The 7,500-nt window shown below is 46.3% G+C and overlaps 1 protein-coding gene across 1 annotated transcript in view; it reads right to left on the reverse strand.

Annotated features, from left to right (window-relative positions):
- The window catches only part of LOC122243016 (uncharacterized), a 16,152-nt gene that overhangs the window by 4,522 nt on the left and 4,130 nt on the right, over positions 1–7,500 (reverse strand). The window contains exons 3-9 of the mRNA XM_086533559.1: positions 5,265–7,500; positions 5,002–5,139; positions 4,658–4,795; positions 3,034–3,396; positions 1,596–1,620; positions 1,147–1,261; positions 938–1,021 (exon numbers count right to left, since the gene is read on the reverse strand). The exon at positions 5,265–7,500 is cut by the window's right edge and continues 854 nt beyond it. Of these exons, the coding sequence (XP_086389685.1) occupies positions 938–1,021; positions 1,147–1,261; positions 1,596–1,620; positions 3,034–3,396; positions 4,658–4,795; positions 5,002–5,139; positions 5,265–7,500 (3,099 nt within the window). The remainder of the gene's footprint in view (positions 1–937; positions 1,022–1,146; positions 1,262–1,595; positions 1,621–3,033; positions 3,397–4,657; positions 4,796–5,001; positions 5,140–5,264) is intronic.

Below are 7,500 nucleotides of genomic sequence, written 5' to 3' on the forward strand. Positions count from 1 at the left end.
AGAAGAGAAGAGAGAAGAGAGAGCTGAGGTCAGAGAGAAACGTCGCCCCGAGAGAGAAAAGGAAAGAGGAGGGAAAAAAAGAAAGGAAGAGGAGGGAGAGAAAGGAAAAAGAGGGAAAAGAAGGAAGAGAGAGGGAGGGAGGGAGAGAGAGAGAGAGAGAAAAAAAAAAAGGAAAGAGAGAGAGAGAGAGAGAGAGAGAGAGAGGGTGGGAGGAGAGAGGAAAGGGGGAGTAAGAATGAGCGGAAGAGGGAGAAGGAGACGGAGAAAGAGAGAGAGAGATGATAAAATGGAGAAAACATATCAAAACATGTAATAAAATATTTAAAATCTCTAAATCTCAAATATAACATTTATGACATATTGATTTACAAATAAACGAGGAACTGTTTTCTATGAGAAAGCATTCCCTTCTTAGCTGGAAATGATGTGCTTTGCCGTGTCCGGATATCCACTCATTCAAAGATAAGGCAAGTACAGGCTTTCCCTCAAAATTTTAGCGCCACAAATGACCTACATATCACCGTCATGTTCCTTTTAGCTCACTGTTCTCTTCCCGTGAACTTTTAGAATGATTGTCATTACTACACGGCACGAAGACACAACTCACCGTAGTCGACACAGCAGAGGCACAACTCACCGTAGAGGACACAGCAGAGACACAACTCACCGTAGAGGACACAGCAGAGGCACAACTCACCGTAGAGGACACAGCAGAGACACAACTCACCGTAGAGGACACAGCAGAGGCACAACTCACCGTAGTCGACACAGCAGAGGCACAACTCACCGTAGTCGACACAGCAGAGACACAACTCACCGTAGAGGACACAGCAGAGACACAACTCACCGTAGAGGACACAGCAGAGACACAACTCACCGTAGAGGACACAGCAGAGACACAACTCACCGTAGAGGACACAGCAGAGACACAACTCACCGTAGTCGACACAGCAGAAATAGACTCACCGTAGTCGACACAGCAGAGGCACAACTCACCGTAGAGGACACAGCAGAGACACAACTCACCGTAGAGGACACAGCAGAGACACAACTCACCGTAGAGGACACAGCAGAGACACAACTCACCGTAGAGGACACAGCAGAGACACAACTCACCGTAGAGGACACAGCAGAGACACAACTCACCGTAGTCGACACAGCAGAAATAGAACTCGCCGTAGTCGACACAGCAGAGGCACAACTCACCGTAGTCGACACAGCAGAGGCACAACTCACCGTAGTCGACACAGCAGAGACACAACTCACCGTAGAGGACACAGCAGAGACACAACTCACCGTAGAGGACACAGCAGAGACACAACTCACCGTAGTCGACACAGCAGAGACACAACTCACCGTAGTCGACACAGCAGAGGCACAACTCACCGTAGTCGACACAGCAGAGGCACAACTCACCGTAGTCGACACAGCAGAGACACAACTCACCGTAGTCGACACAGCAGAGACACAACTCACCGTAGAGGACACAGCAGAGACACAACTCACCGTAGTCGACACAGCAGAAATAGAACTCACCGTAGTCGACACAGCAGAGGCACAACTCACCGTAGTCGACACAGCAGAAATAGACTCACCGTAGTCGACACAGCAGAGGCACAACTCACCGTAGAGGACACAGCAGAGACACAACTCACCGTAGTCGACACAGCAGAGGCACAACTCACCGTAGTCGACACAGCAGAGACACAACTCACCGTAGTCGACACAGCAGAAATAGAACTCACCGTAGTCGACACAGCAGAGGCACAACTCACCGTAGTCGACACAGCAGAGACACAACTCACCGTAGTCGACACAGCAGAGACACAACTCACCGTAGTCGACACAGCAGAGGCACAACTCACCGTAGAGGACACAGCAGAGACACAACTCACCGTAGTCGACACAGCAGAGGCACAACTCACCGTAGTCGACACAGCAGAGGCACAACTCACCGTAGTCGACACAGCAGACACAACTCACCGTAGAGGACACAGCAGAGACACAACTCACCGTAGAGGACACAGCAGAGGCACAACTCACCGTAGTCGACACAGCAGAGGCACAACTCACCGTAGAGGACACAGCAGAGACACAACTCACCGTAGTCGACACAGCAGAGGCACAACTCACCGTAGTCGACACAGCAGAGACACAACTCACCGTAGAGGACACAGCAGAGACACAACTCACCGTAGTCGACACAGCAGAGGCACAACTCACCGTAGAGGACACAGCAGAGACACAACTCACCGTAGTCGACACAGCAGAGACACAACTCACCGTAGTCGACACAGCAGAGGCACAACTCACCGTAGAGGACACAGCAGAGACACAACTCACCGTAGTCGACACAGCAGAGGCACAACTCACCGTAGTCGACACAGCAGAGGCACAACTCACCGTAGAGGACACAGCAGAGACACAACTCACCGTAGAGGACACAGCAGAGACACAACTCACCGTAGTCGACACAGCAGAGGCACAACTCACCGTAGTCGACACAGCAGAGGCACAACTCACCGTAGAGGACACAGCAGAGACACAACTCACCGTAGAGGACACAGCAGAGGCACAACTCACCGTAGAGGACACAGCAGAGACACAACTCACCGTAGAGGACACAGCAGAGACACAACTCACCGTAGAGGACACAGCAGAGGCACAACTCACCGTAGAGGACACAGCAAAGACACAACTCACCGTAGTCGACACAGCAGAGGCACAACTCACCGTAGTCGACACAGCAGAGACACAACTCACCGTAGAGGACACAGCAGAGACACAACTCACCGTAGAGGACACAGCAGAGACACAACTCACCGTAGAGGACACAGCAAAGACACAACTCACCGTAGTCGACACAGCAGAGGCACAACTCACCGTAGTCGACACAGCAGAGACACAACTCACCGTAGAGGACACAGCAGAGACACAACTCACCGTAGAGGACACAGCAGAGGCACAACTCACCGTAGAGGACACAGCAGAGGCACAACTCACCGTAGAAGACACAGCAGAGACACAACTCACCGTAGTCGACACAGCAGAGACACAACTCACCGTAGAGGACACAGCAGAGACACAACTCACCGTAGTCGACACAGCAGAGACACAACTCACCGTAGTCGACACAGCAGAGACACAACTCACCGTAAAGGACACAGCAGAGACACAACTCACCGTAGTCGACACAGCAGAGACACAACTCACCGTAGTCGAGTGGGAGCACCAGCCGTGTGGTTCGAATACGCGTAGAACAGAGGACCTGGACGGCGTCGCACACCCAGTGGCAGGACGGAGGGGCGGCAGTAATGAGGTTCAGCGTCAGGTTGGGCCCTTCGTAAGGCAGGATAGGCAGGGAGGCTGGCGCGGGGCAGTCCAGCAGTGTTAGATCTGACGAATCGAAATTGTAGAATCATTGTAAAATTCTTGTGATAGCGACACACTGATGAATGGTACACAGAAGCTGTCAACAAGGACGTTATGTCATGTGAATACATGAAGATAATTTCTACTTTAGTTATGATAGTTACCCCTTGAATTTGACATCCTAATATAGATTTTAAATGTATATCTTTGTTTATTCTGTTGCAGATATGTGGGAGGCCCTAGACTTCCACGGTTTGCTTAATTTTCATAGTAGGCTACTAAATCACTTCAAAATTAGGGAGGGGGAGGGGCACTTCCCCCTTCAAGATAGCTCCGCCACTGAGGATGATATATAGATGAATCTTATATAGTCTAGTTTACTCCTTTACTCTACAAAAAGTACTTATCTTCCTTATTTGTATCTCGCTTTGTCTACCATACCCAATCTCCTACTTTTTCGAATGTATTATTGACAAACCTATCATACTGCCTCAGCATTTTAGGATTATTTAATCGAATTTAGGATTATTTAATCGAAGATAACATTCGATGAGTCACAAAGTCAAAACGGGGTTGTTTTCCCCAAGACTTCTTCATTGTGCTTTCTTCCACTCATGGGCAGGAAAGCCTATTTTTCAGGGCGTTGCTTGCGAGTAAATTTCCTTGACCTTTGCGATCACAGTAGTTAAGATTCGTGGAATTTGAGTTTCGAATTCAAAGCTGGTAATAGTGTTACTGTATGTATGTATGTACGTATGTATGTGAATGTATGTATGTATGTATGTATATGTATGTATATGTATGTATATGTATGTATATATACATATATAATATATTATAAATATTATTATAATATATATATATATATATATATATATATATATTATATATATATATATATATATATTATATATATATACATATAATATATATAATATATATATAATATATATATATATATAATATATTATACATATATATATATAATATATATATATATATATATATAATATATATATATATAATATATATAAATATATATATATACATATAATAATATATATATATATATATATATATATATATATATATAATAATATATATATATATATATATATATATATATTATATATATATATATATATATATACATACACACACACACACATATATATGTGTGTGAGAGAGAGAGAGAGAGAGAGAGAGAGAGAGAGAGAGTAAATTAATTACTTTCCTGACAATTAGCTTAACATCCGTTTCACACAATACCACAATAGCCAATTACCTAACTCATAGAGGGCCTTCAGCTGAGGAATCCTCCTCGCCAGGGCCCTTAGGCCTTGTCCGTCTGTCTCGATCAGCGCCTGCTTGAGATTGCACGGCAGAAAGGGCATCTCTTCCTCCGTCAGTTGGCCTTCGAAATCTATGGAAAAGTTGGCTTAATGTTGTTACTCTCCTTGTAAAATCACCGTCGATAACAGTAAGGTATGAAGCATATGTCATTATAGTGTTAACTACAACCGTCAGCATTGCTATGCGTGATGATATTTCTACTCATCACCATCGTCATTATCGTCATTATCGCCATTGCTTCATCCTCCCTGTTGGCGAGGCTTCCGCAGCCCTTACCAAGTAACCGCAGGTTTCTCAGGTGAGGAAGCCTCCTCGCCAGAGCTTCCAGTCCTTCCCCGTCGGTCGTGACCGTGAGCACGTCGAGCACGGCGGGAAGGAGGGGCATCTCCGCTGCTGTCAGCCGACCACCGAAATCTGCCATTTGCATTGCAGTCTTGCTATCATCGTTATCACTAATGTTTATTGTTGCTTCTGTAATGATCATCATTATAATTACTGTTGTATTACCATTATCATCATCATCATCATTATTAACTTACCTAGACTTTGTAGATTCTGCAGGTAAGGGAGCCTCGCCACCAAGGTCTGCATGCCTCCCACATCGGACCTGGTTCTTAGCTCCTTCAGGCTCTCAGGAAGGAGTAGCATTCCCGCTGCTGCCAAGTAACCTTCGAACTTCGTCAGTCGGGAACGACTCCCTGGACCTGTGATTGCCTCGAGACACATCTCGGAAAATTCTGCAGATTGTTTCTGAAAACATTTTATCACAATCTCAATATCTCTTCTGGACAAATCCTTCATAGCAGATATAACCTTGCGTGATGGAAAATCTGGGGTTTCATTTGTGATATAGATGGACACGCAGCGAGTCTTCGTGTGGTCGAGCATTGGGAGCAAACCAGGCAGAAGGGTTTCCTTAACTATCAGAGTATCAGTTTCACGCAGTACCCTGGCACTCGCTTCCACTATACCCGCATGCTGCTCCGAAACCATAACCATCCTGTAATACCTCTCGCACTCATCATTCCCCATCACATGAATACTATCACCATACAGAATGAGACTGATAATGGCTATGGCGACTTTATCCAGAAGGCTCTTCTTTGACAAAGCTAATGTGCGCGTAATATTAATCAGGACTTCCATTAATATATCTGACTTCGACCTGGATGTCCTCGAATATGATAGTGCTCTTGCTTCATTGACATCATTTTCGTAAATTTCTAGAATGGGGTTTTCGGTAAAATCTAATTGTATATCATTCTTGCGATTGAAACTCCACAGACGTTCCCTGTCGTTAAATTTCGGGAGACAGGACGAATCCAGCAGCCCCGTTAGGTCTGGCAGAGAAGGAGACATCCTTAGCAACTGCACAACTACATAACCAGCAGCCCAGTGTTCTTGGAATCGGTTGTGTGGGAAGGACCAAATAAAAGTAATAAAGAGACCCTGTCGCGATTTCTTTGAAACAAGAAATCCAGAAAGCATTTCCTTGTATGGTAAATTTAGTTTGGTGCATTTTTCTTTCAAATCTTCCACCGTTTCGCTCAGCAAGTCGTGTTCCTTTCTCTTCAGACATTTGAGAGCCACTTTCTTCTGAAATTCATGATACTCTTTGACTTTGTCATCCGCATCATCAATGCCCTTCAGAGTTAACCTCTCCTCAACTTTGCCCACCATAAGCTTTGTCAAATCCTCGAAGATGTCCTGCGAACTCTGGTCTGGTGCCACAACCTCGCGTATGATCAGCAGTATCAGAGTCAGCGGCACATCCAGCCCGTCCTTTTCAAATTCCAGGTTTTCCAAAGTGTTGACTAGTTTATCCTGCAAATTAGCCCTTTGGATGGAACACTGCACGAACGCAGCCAGAGTGTTTTCAATAAAGTAGGAGCGGTCTTCCCTGCGTATTCCTTTGATCTGAACGTTCATTACGTGCTTTTTGCTCTTCATGATTTGAGTCAACTCTTTCACGCAGCCTGGTCTTGTGGTTATCACGATGCGCATGCTCCCACGATAGTTCAAGAGATCAGTGATGAGTTTCTTGGCCTTTTTGCTCACCTCGTCATAACCGTCCAGCAAGACAACAACTTGCATTGCCTGGAATAAGTCTGCAAAAATATCAATGGTGAGTCCAGATCCCTGAAATGTGCTGTGGAGGAGGTGCTTGAGCATGTCCTCCCAACAGCTGATGGTGCAGCCCCGGAGCTGTAGGTACAGCAGAGGCGAGACGTCTCTAAGTCCCTTGATTTGCGAGGGATCTCTCACCCACATCTCCAGCATGTGCTTCAGCAGCGTGGTTTTCCCTATTCCTCCTTCGCCCGATATTATGATCACTTCCGGCAGGCGACCACTTCGCGGCGCGACCTGCAGCAGATTCTCGTGGGATATGTCACAGGGCTGATAATTCTGCTCCTGAGAGGGCGTCATAGTCGACGTGTCTTCTATGATTACCAGGTTTGTAAAGTTCAGACTCGGCCGGATCTTCAGATCAGGATACAGCCACTGTGCGAGAGTCACATCCCACAGGAGAGGGTAGAAGTCATGCAGCTCCCGTCGACTCTCCTGTTGCACGCTCTGGCGAAGGGCTTCCTGAAAAACTCTGATTTCTTGCTGCAGTTGCGGGAGCTTGTCCAGGTCAGAAGCTTGGAGCGGTTCTCGGACTTTGCTGAAGAGGTCCCGGAAGTCCTGTTTGATTCCCCAAATCTCGTCGCGAAAAACGTGGGGACGGATCCCGCATCGGTGCCCGGCCAGTCTGAGGATCCTAGAGAATAAGCG

The sequence above is a fragment of the Penaeus japonicus genome, unplaced genomic scaffold, assembly GCF_977035675.1.
Source record: "Penaeus japonicus unplaced genomic scaffold, GWHDUDI00000001_assembly GWHDUDI00000039, whole genome shotgun sequence".
Taxonomy (NCBI): Eukaryota; Metazoa; Arthropoda; class Malacostraca; order Decapoda; family Penaeidae; genus Penaeus; species Penaeus japonicus.